General features: G+C 41.5%; 1 protein-coding gene across 1 annotated transcript; it reads left to right on the plus strand.

Moving 5' to 3' along the window:
• LOC117868568 lies at positions 1 to 27394 on the plus strand. The gene is made up of 22 exons (XM_034754632.1): positions 1 to 84; positions 1145 to 1335; positions 2831 to 2956; positions 4307 to 4499; positions 9076 to 9235; positions 9505 to 9637; positions 10045 to 10317; positions 10644 to 10784; positions 11950 to 12198; positions 12562 to 12762; positions 14476 to 14643; positions 15579 to 15722; positions 16761 to 16937; positions 17414 to 17624; positions 18723 to 18809; positions 19487 to 19609; positions 20804 to 20955; positions 21915 to 22001; positions 22791 to 22937; positions 24259 to 24456; positions 25700 to 25830; positions 26284 to 27394. Exons 2-22 carry the CDS (start codon positions 1210 to 1212, stop codon positions 26519 to 26521), a joined length of 3465 nt encoding a protein of 1154 aa, XP_034610523.1. The 5' UTR covers positions 1 to 84; positions 1145 to 1209; the 3' UTR covers positions 26522 to 27394.
• The last annotated feature ends 482 nt before the right edge of the window (positions 27395 to 27876 follow it).

Raw genomic sequence — 27876 nt, forward strand, 5'->3', positions numbered from 1 at the left:
CCCGTCCTCCGTGTGAGGGATGCTGAGAGCAGAGCTAAGGGGAGAGGGAGCCGGAGAAGGCCGAGTGGAACTGGGGAACTGACGGTGAGCCGGGGCCGGGCTCCAGCGGGGAGCTGCGGGGACAGAGCTGGGGGGTGGACGCCGGCCGTGCCACCAGTAACACCAGAGCCGGGTGTGGTGAGCAGCTGGGGAGCGCGCGGGGGCACCTGGGCAGCCGGCCCAGCCAGGGAGATGGCACCAGGCCAGGGGTCCCGTGAACGTCCCAGAGACGGCTGTTGGCACTTTCCCCCTGCCTTGTTTCCTTGACCCTTTCCCATTTCCCCTCTTACTTTTCATACTGCTCTTTGCTATTTAATACATTGTATTTGCTTTGAACTTAATGTAGTGCTCACTGGGCTGGGGTGTGGAGAGAGCACCACAGAGGGGAGACACCCTCCCCGTCCTAAGTGACCACGACGAGACTGGGGGTTTAGTCACCCAGAATCCTGGGCCCAGCCTTATCGGGATATGAGGCCTCTGACACATGGGAGAGTGAAAAGGGAGTCCTCAAGGTCAGGCAGGCATCTGGGTAAAGGGCGTTGGAGCGAGGACTCAGATCCTTTCACTCTCCGATTCCACCGGGGTAGTGCAGAAGCCAGGAAAGTTCCCTACAATAGCAGGACCATTCTCCGACGGTCTGCACAGGGGTGATTTTCACTCATCTTGAGAAATCTCACTGCAGACCTGAACAATGTCTCTTCAGTTCTGCTGGAATCTCAAAATCCCATGCAAAATCCTGCCAATTGCCCCAGAAATCCCACCCTGTTCTGCAATGGCTCTGTATGTCAGCCTCATCGAGGTTTTTTTTTTTTTTTTTTAACTGCACTATGATTGGTAGAACTCACACTCTGAATAAATCTATAGCAAGTTCTCGTGGGTGTCCTAAAAGTTGAAAGAGGAAATAGCGGGTGAACAGACTTGACAGATAAATCATTTTTGTGCAGCATGCCACAGAATCATCAGAATCAGAAATTGAAAATTCCTTTTAGGGCATTTAATCCATGCCCTTAATCTGTCTCAGAAATTCGGTAGCTTCCCCTATATAACCACTCATTAGGACTCAGTTTCCAAGCTGAGAGTAATTGCTAACATTCTGTACCTACAGCTGAGAAAGATGAAAAAGAGCAAGAAGTACAAGTTATACTGTTGATCAGAAAGGCACTGGAAAAAATGGTTCAATTTATTCAAAAGATGCAGCTGGAGGAAGGCCGATTACAAAGGCAGATGAAGGAGAAAGCATGGCAAAGGAGCAAGAACTTTAACACCGAGACAGCACCCAGATTCAAGCCCAGAAAGGTGAGGTCACTGTTAGGTTGAGTTAAATATTACTAACCTTATTCTGCAGGAAACTATGGTCTCCCTTTGAAGCACACTTTAAGCCAGTTTTAACTCCCCAAGAACCTCCGATCTCATACAGGGCCTTTTCCTCCCTTATCCACAGACCAGGCTGAAGAAGAAAATGAGCAGAATGATATTAAACAAAAGTCAGTCATCCTAGACAGCTGCCACTCAGATAATAAATTTTAAACTTGTACAGAAAAATATAGCACGATGCTGTTACCAATGGTAAAGCCATATTTCCTTTGAGATAGAAAATCCAGTTTGATTGTGAAACAGTGCTGGTTAGGAGTCAAATTGGCCAGACTGAAATTAGGAGTTAGAAAGAGGTATTGTCAAATATGATGTTTAGTGTTATGTTTCTGACTGATACAGAACCTCTTCATGTTGGCAGTTTAAAAAAACATTAAATCTGTTACATGGCATCATAGACATTAGAGCTAGAAAAGACCAATTAGATCATGAAAGATCATCCCCTGGGGACCGATTCTCAAAAGCTTTCCCAGTCATATGTTACATGTATGTAGAGATGAAGCTTCAACTGCTATCTATAGCCCAGTCAAGTGACTAGTTAAATAAATAGGACTCTTTTTCTTTTTATTGTCTTGTGACTTAGCCAGGATGGGCAGGGATGGTGTCCCTAGCCTCTGTTTGCAAGAAGCTGGGAATGAGTGACAGGGAATGGATTACTTGATGATTACCTGTTCATTCCCTCTGGGGCACCTGGCATTGGCCACTGTTGGAAGACAGGATACTGGGCTAGATGCAGGGCCGGCTCCAGGGTTTTGGCCACCCCAAGCAGCCAAAAAAAAAAAAAAAAGCCGCGATCGTGATCTGCGGCAGCAATTCGGCGGGAGGTCCTTCGCTCCCAGCCGGAGTGAGGGACCGTCCGCCGAATTGCCGCCGAATAGCTGGACGTGCCGCCGAATAGCTCCGGAGTGGCCTGCTTGCCAGGCTGGTGCCTGGAGCCGGCCCTGGCTAGATGGACCTTTGGTCTGACCCAGTATGGCCGTTCTTATGTGTTTGTGTTGGTCAGGCCTTCATCTAGCACCTATCAGATTTCAGTGTCTGCAAGCTTTTCCTTTTAATTTTACCCTGTTACTCTGAATTATTCTATCCAAAACAAACCTCCTTGATGTTTACACCTTTCAAATTCTTGCAGGCTTTTATCACGTCCTGCGTCACTGCTTGATCCAGCTGCCATATTTATTTATTTGTCTTTCTCTTAAACTAGTCCCTTGAGGCCCCTTAATCATTTTTGTTACTATTCCCTGAACTCTCTGCACTTGTCTGGATTGCTTTGGTGATGAGATGACCAGAACTGAGTGCACTATTCTCGATACAGTCACACAAGCTTTATAGATAAAGTTCTATTTTAATCATAAGAAAAATGCAATCCTTAATTTAGGCAACTTGCTTCTCATTTGCTGATATTTCATACCATTTTTTCTAGGTCATACTACATCATGTTGCTGAATTTCAGGAACATATAATGAAACAACAGGTCAGTGTGGAGTCTGCATACAGCAGACTGGAATATCTCAGGGACTTGTTGGACATCCAGGCTCTGCAGGCAAAGGTACTGACTTCACCTGAAGGTTTGAGATAATGTTATGTATTACCCAATTTTCCAGCAACGACAGGCTGTTGGTATGTTCTTAGAATAAAATCTTAGCATGGAATCAGACACCCAGAAAAACAAATCACCCTATTTGAGAATTACAAGAATTAGTTTAATTTAAGAATTTATTTTATCATGGACTTTGAAACTTGTACACTAAATAAAAATTCAATTAAGAAATGTAATATTTTGGCAGCAGTGTTAGAATGATGTGCAAGATGTCAGTTTGGATCTGCATTTTTAACAGGTGAACATCCTCCTCCTAAAGGTACTCCCATAAAGCGTGACAATGCCTGCCAGGAACCCGGGAGGTGGGATGTTTCCAGAGCCTGGGCTCCATACTGAGCCCAGATGTTTACACTGCAATTTTATTGCCCTGCACCCAAGCCTCACAAGCCTGAGTCAGTTGACATGGGCCAGCTGCAGGTGTTTTATTGCCGTCTAGACATATCCTGCATGACTTAGAAACACAAATCCCAATGACTTTTAATGGGTCTTGTGCTCCTAAATCACAGAGGTCCTTTTGAAAATCCCACCCTTGGTATCTATAATGTTTTAATTAAGGGCTGTGTCAAGAAAAATTTAGATCCAGATCCAAACCCTGTTGACATCAGTTGAAGTATTTCAATTGGTTTCATGGGGGTTTGGATTAGGCTCTCTGTCTTTTTGAGTGGCCAGTTTACATAGTCTATCTATTTTAGGCTACTTTGGTAAAAAAAAAAAAAGATCACTGGAGTTATCAGGGTGGTCATGTCTGAACACCTCCCCTCTTCTCTTTCTCTTACTTCAAAATGCCTTATGATGTTTGGTCTCCTGAAGTTCCCCTTCCCCCACATCTCAGCTTCTTTTCACTCCTGATGAGTCTGTCACCAACATCTATAGCTGAACTCCAGCTTATTACTCTCAATGAAATAAGGTTATTATAGGGCAGGGTTGGAGAGGGAGAGTTTGACCATGTATATGGCACTTGCAAATGCATCCCACATAAACTGGGGACATTAAACACGTGAAATAAAATTAATTTATTTTTTGTCTTAAAACCCTTTACACAAGCTTCAGGAATGTGGACAGTTTAAAGAGATGGGAGCTGTGGGCCTGTTACCACCCAGCCATACACTCATTAGGAATCCCCAAACTATTTGTGATTAGGCAAGCTTGTAGCACAGTGCACACCTCCTAGTCCTGTTATAAACTGATTTGCATGTACAAGGGTTGCATGGAAATATTAAGAGTGATAAGCTGCATTTCCAGTGGTATTAATGACTCACATGTGAACAGCAAGTCTTTGTCTGATCTGTGCTATTTCAGGCGCTTCTCTCTGGGACATCACAATGCTTTGAAAACTACCAAGGGACCAGATTTTATGGTATTGCTGGTGTCCCCCACGGCACATGCGCAGTCATCCATCGAAAACTGATTCCATTGTTGAAGTCTCTGGTTCAGATACTGGAGGAAAACAAAAGGAGTGATAGGTCACTTGAGACTCTAATTCTTCAGTCAGGTAAAGGTAGAGTCAATAATTTCATTTTATTCCAACTCAAAAACTGTTGCCGGATTGAAAAATTCTGATTTGCTAAAAACTGAAGCTCCAATCCTGCAGCAGAAAGTTAAGCATGTGCTTAATTTTATACATTTGAGAAGTCCGCTGAGTCAAATGTGTACTCAGATGTGTAAAATGAAGCATGTGTGTAAACTGTTTCCAGGATCAGATATGTAAAATGAAGCATGTGTATAAACTGTTTCCAGGATCAGAGCCTATCTTTGCAACCATAAAAATAATTTATAGAAGTTTACAAAATTCAGATAATCTTTTATTAGACTATTCAAAAATTGAAGTGCATTGTGTGTACACTCTCTTTTGCAAACCCCCATCCTTCTGGAAATTTCCAGAAGCAAAAAGTCAGTTTTCATCAGAATGATGTTCTTGCTATAGGCCAGAAAGTCAGAATCAAAACGCCGTCGGTTAAGATTCAAAGGAAAAAATAAGGTCTAAATCTTAGAGATTTTCAGTCTCTACTGATAAAGGAAGGTGAAACTGCAGATTTCTGAAAAGAATAATAAGTGAGGTTTTTTACTCACGAAAGCTTATGCCCAAATAAATCTGTCTTTAAGGTGCCACCGGACTCCTTGTTGTTTTTGAGGAGAATAATGTATATGCTGAGAATTCATCATAATGTACAGTAGATTGTGTTAACTTCCAGGGGGATGGCAGTTTCCTCTTCTACATTTTTGCAAGAGAACAAGATTAGGAGCATGGTGACAGAGTACTTGAGTTCTTGCATCCATGGACGGCAAGTTATATACCCATGTGGTGCTCGGGCACCAGCAATATTCGGAGCCTAGGGGCCCAGCTCCAGGAATATTTGGGGCCAGGTTTCTGCCCTGGCCCCACCTGCCGCCCCCCCCCGCCCCCCCCCCGTGTCCCCCCGCCCCCCCCCGCTGCCCCCCCCCCCGCACCTCCCAGCCCCCAGAGGGAGCAGAGCGTCCCTGCCTCTTCCATCTTCCCTTGTCTCCCTGCAGCCTCCCTTCCCTTTTCCGGCAGGACCCTGCAGCAGCACAGGGGACCCCCCCCACCCACAGTCACCGCTCTTGCCCCATGCTGGGCAAGGAGCAGCCCCATCCCTCACCCCCAGTGAAGCTACTGTTAGGGGCAACAGCAGGGGAGGAGGCGCATGCAGCACCCCTCCCCCCCGGCACCCACCACTGGGGAGGGGAGGGAGATTCCTGGACCTGAGAGGGGCCCTAGGAGCACATGCAGTGACATTGGTGGGGGTGAGTGTGCTGCTGGGGGGGCAGGAAAGGGGGGCTCGTCCCCCAGAGCTTGCTGCTGCCGGCAGGCAAAGGGCTGGGGGGAGTCCTGGAGCAGCCTGCCTGCACCCCAAACTCATCCCCAGCCCTGCCCCGCCCCAGAGCCCACACCCCCAGTCAGAGTTTTCACCCCCCACCGCACCCTCAACCCTCTGCCCGAGCCCTGAGCCCCTCCAGCACCCCAAACACCTTATCCCCAGCCCCAGCCAGAGCCCTCACCCCCCCACACCCCAACCCTCTGCCCCAGCCCTGAGCCCCCTCCAACGCCACAAACTCCCCAGCCCCAGACAGAGCCCCCACACCTAACCCTCTGCCCCAGCCCTGAGCCTCTCCAACATCCCAAACTCCCCAGCCCCAGACAGAGCCCCCACACCCCTACCCTCTGCTCTAGCCCTGAGCCCCTCCCACATCCCAAACCTCCCATTCCCAGCCCCAGCCAGAGCCCTCACCCCCACACCCCAACCCTTTGCTCTAGCCCTGAGCCTCTCCAACACCCCAAACCCCTCATCCCCATCCCCAGCCAGAGCCCTCACCCCCACACTCCTACTCTCGCCCTGAGCCCCTCCCACACCTCAACCCCCTCATTCCCAGCCCCAGCCAGAGCCCTCATCCCCCCCGCACCCTAACAGTCTGCCCCAACCCTGAGCCCCCTCCTGCATCATGAACCCCTCATCCCCAGCCCCACCCCACAGCCCTCACCCTACCCCTCTGCCATAGCCCTGAGCCCCCTCCCACACCCCAAACCTCTCATCCCCAGCCCCACCTCAAATCCAGCCCCATCCCTGCACCCCCTCCCTCCCCCAAACTCCCTCCTAGAACCTGCACCCATCCCTCCACACCCCCTCCCATCCCCAAACTCCCTCCCAGAGCCTGCACCCTGCACCCCAGACCTCCTCCCCCACCCAAATTCCCTCCCAGAGCCTTGGGCAGGTGGGGGGCGGAGTTTTGGGAGGGCGGAGTTTGGGCGGGGTGGGTTCTGGGCACCACCAACATTTCTACAAACCTGCCACCCATGCTTGCATCTTTACTCAGGCCTGAGGATGGATTTGGTTACTTGGATTATACAAGATCTTTGGAATCAATTGGTGTTAGATGCTTAAAGACCTTTGAGGTCTTGCATCTGAAGAAGTGAGGGTCTTACCCACGAAAGCTTATGCTCCCAGTACTTCTGTTAGTCTCAAAGGTACCACAGGACCCTCTGTTGCTTTTTTGAGGATCTGGTCTTTTTTCCCTAACTAAAAGGTTTCAATCCTGGGAAATCTTGAAATATGTAATCTTTGTGCATCTGTCTCCATTCCATCTGTCTCCATTCCATTCCATTCTGCTGCAGAATGGAGTCTCTACCTTCAGCTTGGCAGTAAGAAGCCTTGTGCAAACACAGAAATCAATGGCAAAGCTTTTACTTTCCCTCATGTGAGCATTCAAACTGTAAATTGTGATGTAACCAGACTTGTAGTTACATAAAAGTTCTAACTGCTGTTTATTGACAAACAGAGCTGAAATATACAAGCTATCAAAATGTTGGATACATTTCAGGATGCAAACATTCAGTCAATATGGAATATGTCTGTCTGCAAACCTAGAGAGAAAAACATAATGGAATTTCCAAAGCAATTTAATAACAGTTTCTTTCCTCTATTTTATTATTCCCCTTTCTCATAATTCAACTTCCTTTCCAGTCTCTCAATATGAATGATCAAATTAAAATGTAAAGATTTTTTCCTGTTTTTAGATCGGTAACAAATATATTTTCTTCTTAATGTCTATCAGCCACAATCTCTGCTAAGATCATTAACTGTAAGGTTGGGATTTGAACGATTAGTTTTTCAAAGGTCTTCTCTTCCATGTAATATCTTCAATATAATCAGATCCAGTGCTGTGTCATTCATGTACTGGAAAGGTATAGCTGTTTTATGAATCCTGAAGTAACTAATAATGCATCACTGATCAAGGACCTGATATATGCTTAAGTCCTGTTGAAGTCAATAGGAGAGAAGTATGTGCATAGGAATGCGGTTGTTCGCAGGCTTAAATTTAAGCATGTACTTAAGTAATTTGGTGAATCAGGGCCTACATGATGGCAGTTACAGCATCTAGTTCATTTCACTCTCTATCATTCATCAGTCTCTTTGGAACACACGGAAGATTTCAGTTAAAATGTGGAAGCAGCCCCAAAAGCCTTAAGATTTGTCAGCACTTTAGAAAGAATTGGTGATTATAAAAATACCAAGACTGCATTAAAATAATTAATACAAGAAGAATCAACTGGCCATTCCTCTTCTTTCTTGAACCAGCATTGATTCCCGTTTCTGTAGCGATATTTCAGCTAACATTGCTTGACTATTTCCAGCATGGAAGAGAAAGCTGTCACATAATGTTTGCAAGGTCAGAAGAGGAGGGATCAGCTTGCATAGAGTGCTAAGAATTGCCAAGAAAGAGAGTCAGAATAGATAAGTATGAGCTCACAAATTCCATTCCCTTATAATAATCTAACGTGTTATCTTGCAACATCTATCTCACAATTGTCAGCATCATTAAGGCAAATTCCAAAAAGATGTAGCATCTTTGCAGATCAAGCACGATGGACATATAGTGAACAGCCCAGCCAGACCATCTTAAAGGACCTAGCTAGAGATCGATCCAGATGGTACTCGATCTGCATCTATCACATCAGCTACCTCTTTATTTATCTGTCTGCAGCTCAACATCAGTTGACTGGTGCCCTTCCAGTTCTTCTTCATATGCAATTAATCATTCACTACAATGGAAATTAGATTGAATGAGCCTTGTATCAAATGTTGGGACTAGTGTTCGCTAGTGCATGCTGTTGAAGCTTATTTATATGCTGTTAGATCAAGGCAAGTGTTCCAAACAAGATTTGCTTTCCTAATCGACAAAGCAATAAAGACTTCAGGAACTTTTACATCCAGGTTTGTGAACTGTGCAGGATTTAGTGACAAGTATATAGTACATTTTATCTTGCTACAAAGTTACGTGTATTCTGTATAATGACTTGTTTACAAATGTTTCTTCTGAGTGGTAAAACTAGAATAAGCAGATAACCTATCTAGATTTGTTCACATATTTGGTTATCTTCTGTCCCAGACTGTTACTAGATATACTAGAGAGTACTGCAGAGTGACAGATATTAATCTATTCAAAATATTTCATTGAAAGAATTGTGAAAGGGAGCTTGAATGCGCTGAAAAAAGCCAGGAATTCAGAAATAAATGTAAAGGTCCTTTACTTCTTTTTGGTTTCTCCTGAAGGATACTCCTCAAGAAGCACCTTAAAGGCATCTACAGCTCAGTCTGAGGCATTCAGGACTGCAGCAAGCCAGGAAATTGCTCCAGCTGCCACTCCATCACCTGTGCTGCCCTCTTTTTTCTTACCAGGGGGATCCCATATACAGCAAGAAATCCTGACAAGGTCAGAAATATTAATTCTTCTTTTTTAAATCCTCCTTGCGGTTTTAATTGGGAAAAGGTATTCTTTGCGTTTTGTCCTGAAGTATTATGTAGTGATGCTGTTTGAGCTTGAACAGTTGCTGCAATCCATCCTATTGGTAGACGACACTTGTCCCCCATATAGAATGTGTATCAGCTTGCAAAGTGCTTTAGCATTCTTCATGATAAAGGCTGCATATAAATGTAAGATCATTTCTTGTCATGCTTAATTTATTTCTGATGTTTTGGCAGGTTTTTTTTAGAAAAGCACGCCAGTGAAGTGGTGCATTTAGAGCTGTCCTTAATGACGGAAGAAATAAACATGATCTGCTACTTTTATGAATCAGCCAAAGCTAAGGAAAAGGAAGAATGTAAAGAAAATTGGGTGAGACTGGTGCTGAGTAAGCCTGAAGTTTTCATTCAGAGTATGGGAAATGAGAGTTTTCTTATTTCCTTTCTGAGTGGCTTTCATTTTTTTCACATCACATGACAGAGATAGAATATCTCCCAAAGCACATAGGAAGCTGAAGCACTGACCATTTCAATGCAAAACATAGAGGCCAATGTTTTTTAAAATGGGGATCTAAAATTAGGCTTCTATATCTACAGATAGATATCTACTTAAGTGACCTGATTTTCAATATGAGCCCCTGCGTGCTGAACTTCAGGCCACTTTTTTATATGAGTTAATTTTTGGCTCATATGTTTAAAAATCTTGGCCACAGTTTAATTGATTATTTTCATTTATGTGGTCTTAAACATGAAACAGCTGAAGCAGAAATGTCTCTGTAGTTTCAGGGGATGAAATTCCGTAAAGAAATGGATGTAGCCAGCGACTGGGACACATTTCTGAAGGAGTTAGCTGAATGCCACCAGCGTGCTGAACAAGCTCTCTATCAGAAGCATTGGGAAGAAATCAAGCAGTCAGGGCTCAGCTGGGATCTAGTAACACCCAAAGACCACTTACGTTCTCGAGATGAAATTCTACATCATTTATCACGGCTTTGTGCTGATTTGCAAATCACAGATTCCCACATCAGATATGATGTCACTAAAAAACAAGATGTGAGTTCAAGGTCTTATTTATATAACTGTAACTAAGCTGTCACTTTACTAGTTTTTTCTTTTCTCTGTAACAAAAACTGGTTCTGGTCTTGACTGCATGTGTCAGAAAAACATGATTTGAATTTTCAGCCTTTAGTTTTGCCAAACAGAAATTTTATTTCTGATCCAAAAATTAACCCTGTCACAGACAACAATTTGTGGAAAGTATTTTATGTATTGGTGGTAAAGTGAGGTAAATCCATCCACAAGATAAGTTGGTTGTAGAATGAATTTCTATGTTTTTTACGTTGAAAACTCTCAGCATCTTAGTCTCTTTTACTCAACAGGAAACACAGTCTTTGGAAGCAGAACTAGCTCCAGACTCAGCAACTCAAATATTACAAGCTTCAGCCGTCAAAATAGTAAAGTTAGAAGTTATGAAACAAGTGTGTCTCTATAGAATATTGGATCTCTATAATGAACTCCAGGTATATCCCGTTCATTACTCCTCCATTTCACTACCCTCACATGAGAAGCTAATGGCAATTTGCTGAGGTCTGCATGATATCTTGAGAATATAAAATACTACATGAACATGCTAAGGATCATTCAAATTCAGACCTTTTCCAGTCAGAGTTCGAAAATATAAAGGAGACTTGAATCGGCTAGATTTCAGCTACAACAGGATAAAGCTCACTGCATCTCACAGCCACATCAGTGGCACAAGCTAAGCACAACCGGTGGCATTTTCAAAGTATAGGACTTAAGCACCCAGCTCTCTGACGTTCACTAGGAGCTTAGTGACTAATTGCCATTTGTGCGTTTAAAAGCTTCCCCCAACTTCCCAGATCTGTCAACACAGATATTCTTCAGGATGCTTCCTGTCTCTGGTTCATATCTCCACCCGAGACAATCACGTCTTGTTGCCAATTAGACTTGATGAGGCAGCAGGAGTTTCTTGGTAGAATTCAGAGACCACTACTTGCTGACAAAAGCGATAGTATTTTATTAATTATAATGTAATTGTATTACAGTAGTACCTTGTGTCCCCATATATACACAAAGTAAAAAATAGTCCTTGTCTTGGAGAGTTTATCTTAAATAAACAAGACAGAAAAGAGTGAGAGACAGGAAGTATTGTCTATCCCCATTTTATAGATGGAAAACAGTGGCACTGAGAAATTAAGTGACCCACACACAGTCTTTAGCAGAACTCAGATCTAACCCAGATAATCCTGATTCCCATGCCTTAACCACAAAACCATCTTTCCTCCTTCTAAAGCCATGCATGTTTGGGGCGTGGTTTGCCAGGCGTGTGCAAAGTTTGAGCTACTTCCCGCCGCCTTTTGTAGTGCCATTTACATCTATGCTTATTCTATATTTAGGAGTCCATCTATCAACTGTGCATGCTTACTGTGCACACACAAACTCACAAAACATATTCTGCACCCTGATCCTCTTCAATCAGAAAGCATGGGATAGAACATGTATGTCAATAGGGTGGGGTTACAGTATAATGTACTCTGCCTCATGAGTTACACAAGAGCTAGCTATAGACTCAGCAACTCAAATACTCAATGCTAGAAACAAAATCTCGAATGTAGCAGCCAAGGAACATTTATTTTTCCATATCACTGTGTTTTCTCTCTTAAGAGACAGACCTGTCCAGAACGTGTGTTAAGGATTCTGAACACTTTACACTACAGAGCTACAGGAGAAACTGTGGCCCAAGAGGTGGCCCAGATTAGTGAGAAGCAGCAAGTGGAGAGAGCTGTGGCTTTTCTCCAGAAACACCACAAAGAAGGAGACTTACTTATTGGTTTAAAGGAAGAGTCAGAGACTGAACTGAGGAATATGCAGACACAGTTCAGACTGGAGCTTCAAACCCAAACAGAAGAAAAGGTACAATTGCTATCATGTTAATCTCTCTCTGTTTATGCTGCTTTAAAGTAATGGGCAAGCACATGTATCTGACCATTGTATCAAATGTAACGTTGTCTGTGGTTTGCAAACATTTGATTCATGTATTATCCACACAAAAAATGGTAACAAGGATTATCCAGCTTCATCAGGTTTCTATATTAATAAGTGTGAATTCTGTGGGGCTTTTAATTGTATAGATTCCCTTGTCCTTCAGTACAGTTAATTTATTTTTTTCTGTGACTGCTATGGTCAAACTTTTGCAGGCAAAATTTGAATACTTCAGAGCACTTAGTAATCTACAGGGAACCTAGTCTTAAAGAGTTTGCAATGTTTTCTTCCTAGGTGCAAGCCAAGGAAATGCAAGTGATTCAGGAGGCTGAAAGACAGGAGTTACCAAATCATATTGAGCATGTGGCATATTTTATCCTATCTCAGAGACACTTGCGGCAAACAGTAATAGTGCTACAAGACAGCTGCAGATTCCAAAAGGCAGACTTGTGGACACAGACTGAAGAAAGAAACCTGTGCGAGCTTGTCATAGATGTAAAGCCCTTTTTTGTTGTTATATTGCATGTGTTTATGTTTTAGGATTTTTCAAGGATTGTTTCCTTTCATAGAAATGGGCAGCTCTAGATTACAGTATATCATATAGTCATTTTTGTAACAATTTACACATGCCAAACTGTACCTGAAATCTTCTGAAAAGTAGTATGGTTTACTGTATATGGTGTTGATTTGGGACTCAAGATATCTCCGGTCTGTTCTCAGCTCTACCATGCTTTGTGCCTATGAGCAAGTCACTTTGGGCGAGAGTTTCAAGTGTGACTTCTAATTCTGGGTGCCCAATCTGAGATGCCTAAGAGGTAACATTTTCAAAAGTGATCTGAGAGCCTAAATCCCATAGAAATGAAATGTGATGTAGGCTCCAAAGTGCCTACATCATTTTTGAAAGTGGGACTTAGGCTCCTAAATCATGTAGGCACCTTTGAAAATTTTACCCCTAGTTGTTATTATTTATATCTGGAAACCCCAACAAAATGTGCAAGTGTTTCCAAACATAAAGGAATACATAATCCCTATGCCACTGAGCTCAGAGCCTAAACAAACAAACAAACAAACAAACAAACAGAGGATGAGGGAAGGGGCACAACATATATACGGTTATATTAACAAATATATATATGATGTGTAAACTAGTCTCAGATTACTCATTAAACTCGTCATTGGTATCAACAAACTTCCCAAGGTGTATTGGAAACTGTGTGAAAAATAACAAGCTATCACTTTAAGAGTGAGGGATTTTTTGATCCTAACTGCATGATAGGGAGTTCTAAGGGAAGCTATGTGATCTGGATTGTCTGAATCAGCTTGTAGACAAACAGCCTAGAATAAGATGGGGTGAGCTGTGCCTCTCTGTTTTAGGGAGTAGCCTGTTTTGTCTCTCTCTCTGGTTTTGGGTCTTGTATATTATCATTCTGAATTCTAAGTAATAAAGTAGAGTTACGTTGCAACCTTCAAGCAAGAGGGTTTGTTCATATCTAATTTTTCTGTGTGTAAGCTCTGAACATCACACTTCTCATAGGCATTTTGGCAGCTGAGGGGTCATCAGGAGAGACCGGAATGTGGAGAAGGGAGTGGCCTTTCAGATAAACTTAGGAAAGTTCCAATTTTGAGACGTGCTGAGCGCTCACAGCTGTTGACTTTACATGGAGTTGTGCATGCTAAGCACTTCTGAAAACTAGCCCCTAAGGCTGGGCCTGTCAAATGAGCCTCAGTGGAAGTTAAGCACCTACCTCCTTTATTTTTATTTAATAATTTATTTATGTGTAGATTTATGTTGGGCTCCTTTGAAAATCCCAGCCTGGGTTTCTAAGGTTGACACCCAAAAATGGAGGTATCCACAATTAGAAACCACTTATGCAAATGCAGGCCTCCGCCTCAGTTTGCCCATCTATAAAATGGAGACAATAATGCTTTCTCACCTTTGTTAAACATTTAGAGATCTATGGCTATAAGGTGCCATATAAGTGGTAAGTATTATTATCTGCTTCCTATTGTGCTTGATAGAATTTTGGAAGATCCTGTAGTTCCTATACCTTTCTTTAAGTTCTCAGTGAACTGGCTTTTGGAAAGTAAAATGACCTTCTAGAAAAATAAAAGGAGCAGTGTTTTATACTTACGTTCCATGTTATAAGTGTTGTGGAATATTTCAGGTAATGCTGGATGGCAGTAACACATGGGCTTTTTGTGTTTCAGGGGTCATTGGTTGATGATGATATGAAGGGCATCTTACATCTATTGAAAGATAACATGGAGTACAAGCTTTCAGGGCTGGAGCTGAAACAAGCTGGCAGATTATTACAACTGAGAGAGAAGCAGATTTTGGAAATAACCAAATGCCTGAAAGACCACTCTTTGGACACGGTAAAATTGAAAAGAAATTATCTAATGATAATGACCAAAATATCCACTCTCAAGCTCTGTAGATAGCCTGTTTGCTTCCAATGTTTTTCTTAACAGCCCATGCAAAATTCTTAGTAACATCTTGGCCCTTAACGATAGAATGCATGCGATAATTTGAAATGAGCACAATTGTTTGTGCAGATCTGTTTTTGTACAGCTTTATATTGAGCAATGGCTTTGTTTAAAACTTTCAACTTGTGAGAACAACCATTTAAATGGATCAGTATCAGTTTTGTTGCACTGGGCTTCAAATAACCAAAACTGATGAGAGGCTAATGTTCACTTTTAGAGTTAGGGACGGGTGGTCAGAGCTCCTAGGTTCTAGATCCAGTGTTGCCACTGAGTTCCTGCGTGGCCTCTTGCAAGTCACTTAATCTCTCTGTGCCTCTTAGTGCATGCGCAACGTGCCTCAAGTGGCACGTGACCAGGATTCATCACCGAATTTGGTCCGGTGGTTGATCATTAGCTTCCCCAGCCTAGGCCAGGTACTAACAGGAAGCACAACATGAACACTGATCCATATCCCCCCCTCTCTGTGCCTCCTTTAATGTATCTGTAGAATGGCATTATAATACTTACCTGTCTTGCAGAGGTATTATAGAGACAAGGTGGATGAGGTGAATCTCTCATTGGACCAACTTATAAAAAATATTACCTCAGCCATCTTGTCTCTCTAATATCCTGGGACCAACAAGGCTACAACAGCACTGCAGACAACTTACAGGGATATTGTGAGTCTGCATTAATTTATTTTAACAGAGCACATTGAGATCCTTAGATAAAAGAAGCTAAGCAATTATCTTTGTTACTATTATATAATAACGACATTCTTTCTGTGAATAAAATTCCTGTTTTTCTCTTCTCTTTTTTTGCCTTTCTGTGTGTATACTCTGCAGTCTGTGGATGAAGCTGGCTTCACAGCCAATGATCTACAGGAATTCAGAAAGCAGAAAATAAGGGAACTGAAAGAACAGCTCAAAATCTTCATGGGCGATAAAAAAACTAAGGAGAATACTTCAAGCAATCCTGATCCACTACAGGTAGAAAAACAGCAAATTCTGTATCTTTTCAAACTGAATTGATTGCACCACATGCATGTCCAAGAGTGTAACGATACCTAAGCAACAACTGCAGCCTATATAATATAGATTATACTGTATACTATGTTGTTGTTTTTATATGTCCCCTTTGGGCTTAATTTAGTATGATCATTTGGTAACAGAGACTTCAAGGTTGTGATGCTGGAGTTCAGATACTTGTAGCCTGAGCAGTTAAGGGCTTGCCACAGTGGGTCATGATGATGCTTACTGCCTCCTTTCTTCCATGCCCCCACTCACAGCTCTGGGAAGTGAGCCGCGCTTATATAATAACTAGCTGCACATCTACCCTCAAAATAGGACTTCAGTGGTGCATGTGCCTTGTCCTGGCCATGTACACAGGGCTGTTCTAGAGAACAAAGACATTGCCATGTAGGAAGAAAAGTTCGAGCCTTTCTACTCCATGGCATCCCATTCTCCCTTAAAGGGAAACACAGAGGTTTTCTGTCATTGGGTTGTCCCATCTCTAGTGACAACCATTCTCACTCTAGCTAGTGCTGCTTCACACTTGCTCACCCCTTGCCTTTTATTGGCCGATTGTATGCAGTGCTTCTAAGTTCTGCCCCATAGCCTAAAACATTAGGGAAAGTGAGGGCCTCCTACACAATCAACATGTGTAGAGGCCACTTTTTTTTTTAAACTGACTCAGAAATAAAGGGCCAAGCCAGATGTGTTTGAATAGAGCTGTATCAACCATCCTTATGACATAATGGTAATGAATTAGCTCAGAATCCACAGTATCTGTCCCAGACAACATGATACAGATTTGGATGTCACAGTGGCTCCGTTACATCATCATACAGTCAGTTAATGTTTGCATTATAAACTCCAGTTTAAGAGTAGGAGCAGGTATTTCATCATTGAAGAAATCTAGAGGAAAACTATCTTAACTGCCAATAATCAGAAGTATTGTGGACATCAGTGGTACATTTTTTACAGGAAGAAATGTAGGTGATTGACAAAAAACATTCTGCCCTGCAGATCAAAAAATCCACATTGGAAAGAGAAGATAAAATAAGTAAAGGGAATGATATCTGGGAGATTTTCCAAGCAAAGCAGCTGCCGCTGGAAGAATCTCACCAATGCCAAATATCAGATGAAAGAGTGAATCTGCTGTATCAGCTGGATCACGGAGAGCTGAGGAGCTGGATGAAGAATGTACGCTGTAGTCCCAACATTTGCATTTTGCAGCATGACGGCACATGCAGTGGAATTCCCTCATAGGGAGTTTTTAGATACTTATATTTTTTTAAAATTCTATATCCCTTAGAAATGATTATGCATACTCCAGAAATGCCATAGATAGATAGTTTTATGATTACCATGTTGCATGGATGAATGAAATTTGTAGAAAATAAGTGGGTTACAGTAGTTGGTAATTGTCCATAAGTAAATATACACTGGTTGTGAAATTCATTCATATGATGGTTTTGAGGCGCAGATATAATATGTCTTATAGCAACTGATGCATGCTATTCAGAGGGAGTTTCTAAAAGACTTTGAGAGATCCTGAAGCCTTATACCAGGGTAGTGTCCTATGGAAGAGTCTTACGGAGTGTGAGATTGTATTTCTCAGAGATCTCACCCATTATGTGTTTTACAAACATTTACATTTTTCTCACAATTCTTGTTAGAAAATGATGAAAGAACACAATGAAACTGTGGCCTTCCTGCAAAAGGCTTTTCACCAGGACCTGGAGAAACTGAGAAGGAGGCTAGAGCCGGCAGAGAAGAAAAAAGAGAAACAGCAAGAAAACAGCCCTGCGTCATCTGCAGCTGCATCCTCATCAGCCAAAGAGAAACCCAGCCAGGCAGAAGACCAGGTTCTCTCTCTCTTGGCAGAGAGTAGGTCTGATTTTTCAATAGGAAATGTAGCTAATCCATAACTCCTTGTTGCAAGGAATATGCATTATGGGTATTATTGATGTTTTAGTAATGAAATAAATATTCAGATCACAAGTACAGTACAGGATGAATGAGATGTTATGTGATCATCTGAAGAGATGCCAGTCTCTCAGCTAGGCAGTAACTGGAAAACACATGCAGAAAGTAAGGGCAGAAAATTGATCACCCCCTGCATTACTAAGATTTAGGTGTGAGAATAGACCGTTGCTTGGATGCCAGCAGTATCTAGGATACAAATACATTAAATATTTAACCAGGATGAGTTTCATTCACCTCCATAGAGTTGAACTGAATCACCAAATTTTAGAAAAGTTCCCTTTGCACCTGCCATAGGAGAAGTTAACAGGGACTTGAGGGGTACTTTCCTTGGAGCAATGAGCAGAGTTCATTCATTAGGATCAGGGGAATGAATCATTCAAGACCAACTACCTGTGGTTCCAGGGACCACTAGTCATTTGTTTATTCATTCGTCAATTGCAGGCAATAGGCGTTAGCATAATCTCATAAATACAAATAAATGGTCCAGATGATATAAAATCCTTTTCTCTGTGTCACCTACAGTCTGGAATATACGTAAATCGGATAAGAGATTGGAAACAATTGCAGGGCATAAAGGCCCCTGAGTGCAGCAGCATATGCAGATTCAGCTAACAAATAAGAATTTGGAGTGTACCATTCACCCTAACTGGCCCCAGTGCACTTGTGTCAGTCCAGTCAGGAACCTTTATGAACTTTCCAGGAGTGGATCAAGATCCATCAATCATCAGAGCTCCACACAAGGATATCCCACCCCATCCTCTTGATAGACTTGACCCATTCCTGTTTCTTTAATCTTCCCAAGTGAGAGAACCCAGCCAACAAATCAAACTTTGGTCATCTTAAAACTAGTTACTAATAAAGTAACCCTAGATTATAAATAGAAAAATCATAGCTAGATTATGGAATAAGAGAAGAAAGAATTATGTAAAGCAAGTATGAGCATCTCTACAATTCTTTGTTGAGAATTTCACTAACACATCATGTATGTTGGCCTCATAGATGTCAAGATACTGAAGCAAACTGAACAGTTGTTGGCATCAAGGATTATTCTCCTGAATCCCCAGTTTAGGTCACCTCTTCTGTATGGTAAGCCCTTTACGCAGTTAAGTCAGTACATTTGAATAATATAGCCCCCTGAGAGTCACTTCCTTCAGTATGATTCCATCCATGCTACATCATTTTGTATCAAACTAGTATCCTGTGACCTTTGTATGATGCTTCCCTATCTCCACACAGTAGCCGCGGTGTAGACAACAGTTACATAAACACATGAAGCTAAATGTTGCATTCCTTAATTAATCAAAACTCCCATTAATATGATAGGAAACAGAATTTGGTCCTCTTCTAGAAAATCATTTTTAATATATTTAAGATGTTTTAAATCAAATTTCTTTTCTCTTTTAATCAATCAAAATGTATCATTGACAAACAGAATGCCTTTAATAAAAAGCTTCAAAAAATTACCAGGAGTATTTTCTATGCAGTCCAAGCAGGAGTTGTGGAAAATAAGAGAGATTTATTTTCTCCATTTTATTCATAACAAACACTGCGGAGAAGATAACTCTCTTTTCAAATTATTTTAAAACCTCGTTAGTAACCAGCACTTAGATTTGGGCAAACAATTAAACGGGTTGCTCAAAATATTACCTTCATTGCACCAGTAAATTGTTTTATTCCAGAATATGAGATTCTTATTTGCCTCATGCACACACTGTAAGAGACAGTTATTTTTCACAGTTATATTTTTATATTTATTTGTGTAGATGATGATAAAGCCAAGTATATGAAATCTTCTCCACTTCTCACTCTTCTGAAAGATGTGAATGACCAGCTCCAAGCTCATGCGATGGCAGTTGGGCTTCTGGAAAGCCATCTGCAGGAAAAAGGTAAATTTCCTTCCCTTCTGTTTTTAGTGTACATTTTTAGCACAATTCAGTATAACCATTGGAAGATCTCTTTCTGTGTAAGCTTAGAGTTGGCTACTACTCATATGTATTGGGATTAACTCATCTCCAGCAGGGTAGATGTCCTAATGTCATTTATGTTTATTCTGTGATGAAAGTATGGACTAATGGTAAATATAGGGGGATCTGAGAGTTTGGGGTCAATTCCTGCCTTTGCCAATGATTTACTCTGTGACCTTAGGCAAGTCATTTAACCTTTCCATGCCTTGGTTGTATAACAGCACTTACCAGTTTTACTGGATGTGATGAAATTTGGTTAGTTGTAAAGCTTTTTGCACTTTGAGATCCTTGGATGGAAGGCATGATACATCAGAGTCGCTTTATTTCCTATTAAACAGTGATGCTATAAACATTAGGAAAAGTGTAGTAGATTATTCACTGACCAATTGTGTGCTTAATAAGCCTCGGGCTTTAGTCTAATACAGGGGTAAGTCTGGTCATGTTTTAACTAAATCTGAGGGCATTGCTGCAGATCTAGCCACCTTCTCTTTGTCACACAGGTTACAGGCATAAAGTGCTCTTATTATATACCTTTTAACAATGACGCTCATGCTTTCAAGTAAACAACTTACTTTCATTTCTCTCTAACAGGAACAGAAAGATTCCACTGACTAGGGTTAAACAATCACAATGTATAATGCAGAGTCTGCGTGTGCAAATATAACAGCCTCAGAATTAAATAAAATGACAGTAATAAATAGATAATAGACAATTGGGTATTCTATTCTATATAAGTTCTTACACCATGCTCAACACCACAGCATCTGAGTGCCTTCCAGTAATGCATTGAAGGATGTGACTAATATCTTTCACATACTGTTTTCTTTCATCCTCTCATCAGGAGAGAAGAGTATGCAGTGGAATTGTCTTGTTTGGTAGGGTGTTTTGTTATTGTCTTTGTCATTTCTATTACTAAATGTTGTATAAATAGTCCAGAAAATGGGTTGTGTGTCATTTAAAAGTGTTTGCAATGAAATCAGTCTTTCCCAGAAAGCTCCACCTGCGCATTCGTCTTGTCCCTTAATATTTCATGATAAAAGAAAATGTACATTGGTGCTAAATTCAAACGTAAAATGAAAATAAGTGAGTCTGTTGAAATGCTGTTGTTCTCTGCAGACACAGGAAGTTCTTTTCATGATATATTGGATGCTCTGATGACTCATAAAGGTGAACTAATACCAGTTCATCCCCCAACACTTTCTGCAAGAGAGTTTGTAATATACCAATATGGCATCTCCATTCTCCAGTTTCTCAGGCCTCATATCAATGTAAGTTTAACATACTACAAGAAAATATTTCCATTCTCAGAAGGAAGCATGCATTTGTAGAAAAGCACCAATAAAACCCAGCAACATCCTGCAGGAAACCCGTCCATTGTAGGTGAAGGATGGATAGAGAATGCTCAGTGAGAGATTCAAAGGAGTCAAAGCCATGTTTCAGCTACAGTAACTTGGAAGAATGGTCATATGGCTACGGTACTGGGCTGGGTCTCGGGGGATTGCGTTCAATTCCTGGCTCTGCCACAGACTCTTTGTGGGACCTTGGTCAAGTCACCTGATCTCTTTGTGCTTCAGTTCCACTATAAAATGGGCATAATACTTCCTTTGTCTATTTGGCTTTTAAAATTTGATACAGGGAATCAAAGGCCTGCTCTACACCTAAAACTTAGGTTGATTTAGCTCAGGGCTGTGAAAAATTTCATTGTGCAGAATAGTTAGATCCGCCCTACCGTAGATGCAGCTACAACCGCTTCAGGGGGTGGATTTACTACAGTGATGGGAAAAACCCTTCCATCGCTGTACTAAGCATCTACATGACAGCACAACAGCAGTGTAGCTGCAGCTGTGATGCTGTAGTATTTGTAGTGAAGACATACCTTTATATCTGTGCTTGTACAGCACTAGCACAGTGGGGCCCTGATCTTGGTTAAGGCTTCTAAAAGCTACTGTAATACAATAAATAAATAATAATAATGGAGCACTAACCACCAGAGCCGCTAAGCTCGAGTACACTTTGATTTATTTAATTAGAAAATTGGCAAGATGAACTCCAGTGATATGCTAGGGACATTTTAAACACCCTCCATTTTCATGCAATATTTGTTGGCTCTGCTTCTATTGAAAATCAAAGCTGACATTTAATGTAATTTATATCCCACTAATCCATCTTACTTTGAAGATATGAAGTACATACAAATTTTTACAGAAACAATTATTTTTCCCTTTAGGCTCCAGAAATTAACCTGTGTGTTGCCTCCAGCATACCTCTCAGTAACACCACAGGCAATGCCTTCCAAAACTCTTTCTTTTATCAGGTATGTCAGCTTAGATCCTTGTCAGCATCCTCAATATTGTCAGATATATTAAATTTTTGGATTAAGGAGTGAAATGCAAATACGCTTCCTATTTAGCAAGTCATGGCACATTTGATTCCTTCTAGGAAAAGATTGCTTAACAAAGAAACAAAAAATGTCGCTGTGAAAGAACCACCTCTCATCTGCCAGTGATATGTCCCAGTTAGCTAATCGAGCTCTCTAAGATAGTGGTCATGGGGCTGTGTGCCATAGATGGGTCATACTCATAGCTTGAGAGGGCTGGTAAAATTACTGTATATCTAGCGACAATCAGTTTCAGTTTTCGAAAGAAATCTTTTCAATCCAGATTCTGCCACCCTTACTCACACTGAGTAACACCTTACTCTGCCAATAGCCCTAATTGAACTCAGTGGAGTAAGAGTGCTATGAGTAAGGGGCACAAAATCTGACCCATAACTATTACTTATTTCTATATAGGGATTCTGCAGGAAGAGGTGAGGTTTTGTATCATGGTATAGTTGGGGAAGAGGAAATTCCCTAAAAGTCTTCACACCCACTAAAATAATCTAAAAGTGTGTTTTTCATGAGAGAAAAATGTAAGGGTGCACACCAGCCTGTCCTGAATAAAACCCTTTAATGGTTGCACTTTCTGCATATGTTTATCCCCAATGGACTCTAGATAGTCTGTCCAATGTCCATGAAAGTAGCAGCCCAGTCACTGTAAACATCACCTCACGTCTCTAATGCTGTCTTGTTGTCTCTGCTCTGGATATTATTTTTTCTTCTCAGATTTCAGAGAACAAATTATTCATTTTAAGAGAGTATCTGGGTTGTGTGGGCAGCTTCATTCTGCTGCTGGTGCACTGTCTGGCTCACATAACTGCTGCTGACCTCAGCCATGACTCCAGCCCCACCTTTCAGAGACTGTTTTATCAGGTATAACGATACACTATATATCCAGTTACATTAAGGCACTAACTCTTTGCAGAGATTTACCTTATTAAAACCAGGGCTCTCTTTGGCACCTTATGGCATTGCTTGGAATAATAAGCAGTAAGGAGGGAGGTGGGATAAGATGCTTACCTGTTGACTGCAATGCAGACAAGTTTCCTGGAGAACATTAGTGGCACGGTATCAATAACATATGATGATCATGCTGGAGACGCTGTCAACAGAATGCTGGAAACGTATCCAAAGAACACGGCTTCAAACTACATGGCACCATATTGTAAAGCAACAGAAAGCTCCAAAGCAATGTGTACTCATCCCTTCAGTACAAACGATACTGATTCAGAAACATCTGCAACACGCTTCCATCACTGGGTGGTAGCGTTGGGGACAACTATATTTCTAGCAACCTACTGCCACCGCGGTGCATGGAAGTCTCAAGTGGTTGGGGAAATGTATTCAGAGTTCTGAGCTGGGATATCATTGCAAAATAAGACCTGCATATTACCACTCCCGGCCCAGAAAATGTAGCCACTATCTAGATCTCTTTGTGTGGGATTCAGCTTGGGCCGCTGGAGATTCATAGAATCCAAGGGCAAAAGAGTCTACTGTACTTCCCCCAAATAATTCTTGTTTGAGCTAGAACATATCTTTTTTTTAAATGATCCAATCTTGATTTAAAAATGGGCAGTGACGGAGAATCCATCACAATCCTTGGTAATAGTTCCAATGGTTAATTACTCTCACTGTTAAAAATTTAGCCTTATTTCCAGTCTGAATTTGTCTAGCTTTAATTTCCAGACATTGGATCTTGGAGATACCAGTTATCCACCAATATATCTCCTCGGGCACACAAACAGAGATGTGATTCCCCAAAGGATTGCCTGCAGAAGGCTATCCTTGGTGCTCACGCAAAGGTTGGACTAGCAGCATTGCCCAGATCCCAGCACCGTGCAAATACCTCACATGGAACTCTGCTGGTTCTGCTCATGCCTGACCTGATATTCTAATCATGGGTGTCTCCTGAAGAGAGACTGTTAAGAATGCCACATTAACCCACATTGTGTGGTGCATCTGTGATCTGCACATACATTCTCAAAGGACTAACTTAAAGCAAATAAACTAATTTCTTTCGTGATGCGAATCTAGGCTTCCAGAGCTGAAAAGTTATTGTTCTAACCTGTTGTCCATCTACTCTCCTTTTCCTCTCCCTTCTCCTTGTTAATTATTACTTTTATGAATGTTAGCTTTAAATATTTCTTGGACAAATGCGTTCAGGCTTTTAAAAATAATTTATCTCCATGTCTAGGCACTAAAGGCCTGTCTCAGTGAAATGTTCTCCCTTAGACTCCGGATGTCAGCAGTTCTCCAGGACAATAAATCCTCTGTGAAGATAAGTGAGATTCTGTTGAAGGGAGAACCATTTTCTGGGGAGAAACTAAATCTCATCTCTCAGCTTTTTGATGCAAAAGTAAACTCCGCCAGAGAGATGGAGGTGTCCGAGGAGGTAAGTAGAAAGGTTATGAACCCTGGTATGTTTCAGTGTCCCCAACCTTCTTATTGCTTCACAGACTGGAATTCTAAATCATATCTTAAACTCACATTTCCCACATCATTGCTCAGTAAAATCAGCCTTGTGCAGAGGGCCAGCACTAGCTCTAGGCACAATTTAAGCTCTCAGGTGGGACTTAAATGTAGGGTGACCAGATGTCCCGATTTTATAGGGACAGTCCCACTTTTTGGGTCTTTTTCTTATATAGGCTCCTATTACTCCCCCCCCCCATCCCCATTTTTCATACTTGCTGTCTGGTCACCCTACTTAAATGCTGCACAATTCTGGCTCTGCACAGAGGTGAATTTCACCCTAACTGGTGTACATATTGAATATAGTCAGGGGTCTGTTTAGTGCCGGGCCTGCTAAGACATCCTTAGGGTTAGGGTTAACAGCAGTGGAGCTAAACCAATTGTCCAATCTGCACGATGGGTTTATTTAAAGCTATTGTCACATACAATTCAGAACTAAAGCAAGCAACAGTGTCCTAAAGGCAGACAAATCCCTGCTGCATTCAGTGTTTAAAGAATAAATGTGACATCTAAGCATCCAGGTCATGCAGTTGAACATTAAACACACTGTAAATCATATGAAGCGTCTAACCCCAGCAGCTTCCTTTTGTTTTCTATGTCAAATGACCTTTGCTGGCTGACTTTCATTAAAGATATTTGCTCAAAGACAAGACAATATAAAGGTCTCTTTCGATCCAGTTTTCTACCAGACTAAACAAGGCCTGTCACAATGTCTTTGTTGGAAGGTTTTTTTAAACAAGCAGTAGATGAAATCCTCAGCTGGTCAGCGAGGCTGACTTACACCAGCTAAGGATCTGGCCCAGTATTTTTTTTTAAAGGAATGGTAATTCTGTTCCTCTGCTTGCTTAGCATCTTAACATCACCTGTTACGTTCTGAATGGACAAACGTACAGAGATTGACTAGAATGACTCATGGTTCATTGGACTTAGAGGTATAGCAGGGTTATGGAAGAGAGAATCATTGTTTCTGTAGCAAGTCTTATTCAAACTGCCTCAAAAGCTGACATTTCATCTGAAACTGTTTTGGGTGAGGAGGAATTCAGAATATCCCAGGGCAGTGTAAAAAGCAATGTCTTTGAAGATAAATTGCAGACAGTCCATAAAGGGCTTTTAAAACCAATACTGACGTGTCCTCCCTTTCTATCCCTATTGTCTGGTACATGAAGAGGAACAGGAACCTCTTACTCCATACAAATCTTGAGGACCTGCTGAAGAATAAACCATCTGTAAAGAAGAAAGAGTTTCTCACCCCCACCTCAGCTGGCAGGAAAGAGAACAACTTTGGTGGGAGGACAAGGTGGGAATTATTTTTAGATGTTTTAATAAGTGGCATGCAAATAATTTCAGTGTTCTGGCACAAAGCAAGTGTATTCCATGACCCCTCATTTAGTCCTGACCTCACCATATGATACCAAGCTGATCTTCCTAGTCAGGGAGTCTCAGGCACAATGGGATGAATAAAGAACAGCAGGTCAAGTTCTCTGCTGGTGTAACTCCATTGACTTCACCGTTCAACAGCAGTTTTGGGCCTTGAATTTTAAGCCTATGTCACAAACAATGACTTATCAAGCTTTTCCTTTGCTTCTCTCCATCCTACCACCACCACCTGTCTTATCTAGATTAAGCTTCTGCCAAATAGTCCTCATCCTAGTCCCATTCTCCGTGACAGAAACAGGGATATTGATTGAGCTGTGGCATTTCTACTGTCTGTCTTATTTTAAGTCATAAGCATTTGCTTCTATTTCTTCAGCTCAGAAGAGGAAAGCTGCTCTTACTTCAGCCTTTTGGAAGTGGAAGAGCAGTTGGATACATTAACTGAGGAGCTGGTGAAAGTCATGGAGGAAGAACATCATTTTTTAAAATATGCAGCCAATGAAGATTTGCTCTTTGATCATCTTAAGATAATTGGTTTGAAGAAAGACTGTTTGGTAAAGCAAATAGAAATATTAGAAGGGAAAATAGCAAAAGGCAGAGAGGTGTTTAAGTAATATTAATAACAGCAAAGAAAAAAAATTGGTGACTTGCTTCTAGCTTGGGTGTCTGCACTCACCTTCACACACACAAAGTTTATTCCAAGACACGTGTATTGTTTTTCATACTCACTCATTATTAAATCTGATTTAAAGGCATCTATGGTAGCTTAAAAACTGACAGGGCCTAAGGCTAGTCGACTCCCTGATTTCTTCTGAAATATCCCTTAGCAGTAATAAGCAGTCAAGATATCTTGGTTATTGTCATTACACAAGCATGTGAAATCTCAGTTAACTGTCAACTTAGCAAAGGACTGCAGGTGGGGTTTTAGAACTGAACTCCCATCTGTTATGGTTATAGTGCTTAATAAGTGTGTTTTGATAACACTATATAGCACTAACCACTACAAACATTGGAGAGGACAGTCACACTGATCCCTAGCGTTTAAGTTTACAGGAAGACAGTTTCCTGTCCCATAGACATTCTAATTCTGAAAGGTGCTGAGTACCTCTCACTTAGATGGACTTCAGTGTGAGCTGAAGGCTAGATCCTCAAAAAGGTATCTAAGCTCTTAACTTCTGGGCTCAAGTGCCCTCAACTCCTTGCAAGATCAGGCCCTAGTTTATACACTGGTGTGATACAAACAAGAATCTGAAGGGAAAGGAGCAGATGGCCTCACACAGGAGATCAGCAACACAGAAGAGCGTTTTGTATATGGATTTGAATGAGATTGATTATTTCTGGTGCAATGGTTGTGAATCATTGAATGTCTCTGCTCTAATACTGTCAAACAGCTGACACAACTGTATCCAATTCCTTCTATATTCTTTATTGGGTGATTTGATTGTAGTGGCCTATTAAAATAGGTACCTGTTATACCTTTAGAGTTCCTAGATCAAACTAAACTGTAATTTATAAGTTGCATTCATTTGTGAAAATGCAAACAAAAAAGGTTTTGAAAACAAAAAACCTAAACACAGGTCAGAGCTGAAGTGGCAGGTGTCCAGGCTCTCAGGTGTACTGCAGAAGTGAATGGGAAGCATTGCTCCTGCATTCCCAGCCCTACTTTATGTAAGTCACCTACCAGATGGAGATTGTTAATTTATTGGATAGTTTCCTGAAGCACTCTGTTAGATTGCTGTTAATATAGCAACACTGCAGGCTCTTTATGAAGCCTTCTAAATAGAAATACTGCCCACTTTATAACAAAAGATGGAGTCTTCCTACCTTTTGTGGAGGGATCATGTGGAGCCTATTAATCAACAGCAACTACATATATTCTTTGAAAGAATATCTATGCATAGATGACAGTCAAGACCCATGTCAATCACACACACACACACACCCACCCCTTGTTTTGGTTACAGCCCAA

Source organism: Trachemys scripta, chromosome 21 (assembly GCF_013100865.1).
Source record: "Trachemys scripta elegans isolate TJP31775 chromosome 21, CAS_Tse_1.0, whole genome shotgun sequence".
Taxonomy (NCBI): Eukaryota; Metazoa; Chordata; order Testudines; family Emydidae; genus Trachemys; species Trachemys scripta.